Below are 533 nucleotides of genomic sequence, written 5' to 3'. Positions count from 1 at the left end.
AAAAAAAAAAAAAAAAAAAAAAAAAAAAAAAAAAAAAAAAAGGGCTTTTTCAGCAATGCACACCTAAAGACAAATGAGACTAGGCTCCCTATGTGAAAAAATGTAAACAGTGTTATCTCTCAGGTTATGAATGCTTTTTATTTACTTTGATTTGTTTAATTATATTCTCCAAAATGAACATCCAAGTTTTCGTAATATGAAAGTAGCAATTAGCTCTTTCTAAAGGCTGATTTTTAAATTTGTTCACTCTTTGCACACAGGCATACATACAAAAAGAAGCATCAGAAGGAGTCCCAAAACGTGGTACCTTGTACTTGTAAGTTTAGAATAATTTCATCTGATCCCCAGTTGTTATTGGCGATGCAACTGTAATAGCCGGAATCTTCCGCCTTCACCGTCCGGATGACGAAGCTGCCGTTGCTGAAGACGCTTCTCCGCCCATCAACCGTTACGAGGCTGGGTGTCCCGTTACTACCTCACGGGAAGAAAAAGGCGCAGATTAAAGAAATTACAATCCAAGTTAGCTGAGGCTG

At 37.5% G+C, this 533-nt stretch overlaps 1 protein-coding gene across 1 annotated transcript in view; it reads right to left on the bottom strand.

Moving 5' to 3' along the window:
* DSCAM (DS cell adhesion molecule) overlaps positions 1-533 on the bottom strand; it is a gene marked incomplete at its 5' end in the record, with an annotated part of 155,192 nt that overhangs the window by 63,212 nt on the left and 91,447 nt on the right. The window contains one exon of the mRNA XM_007470501.1: positions 308-471. Within this exon, the coding sequence (XP_007470563.1) occupies positions 308-471 (164 nt within the window). The remainder of the gene's footprint in view (positions 1-307; positions 472-533) is intronic.

The sequence above is a fragment of the Lipotes vexillifer genome, unplaced genomic scaffold (assembly GCF_000442215.2).
Source record: "Lipotes vexillifer unplaced genomic scaffold, Lipotes_vexillifer_v1.1 scaffold402, whole genome shotgun sequence".
Taxonomy (NCBI): Eukaryota; Metazoa; Chordata; class Mammalia; order Artiodactyla; family Lipotidae; genus Lipotes; species Lipotes vexillifer.
The sequence above is the reverse complement of the archived record's forward strand: the minus strand, read 5'-3'. Positions and strand labels throughout refer to the sequence as shown.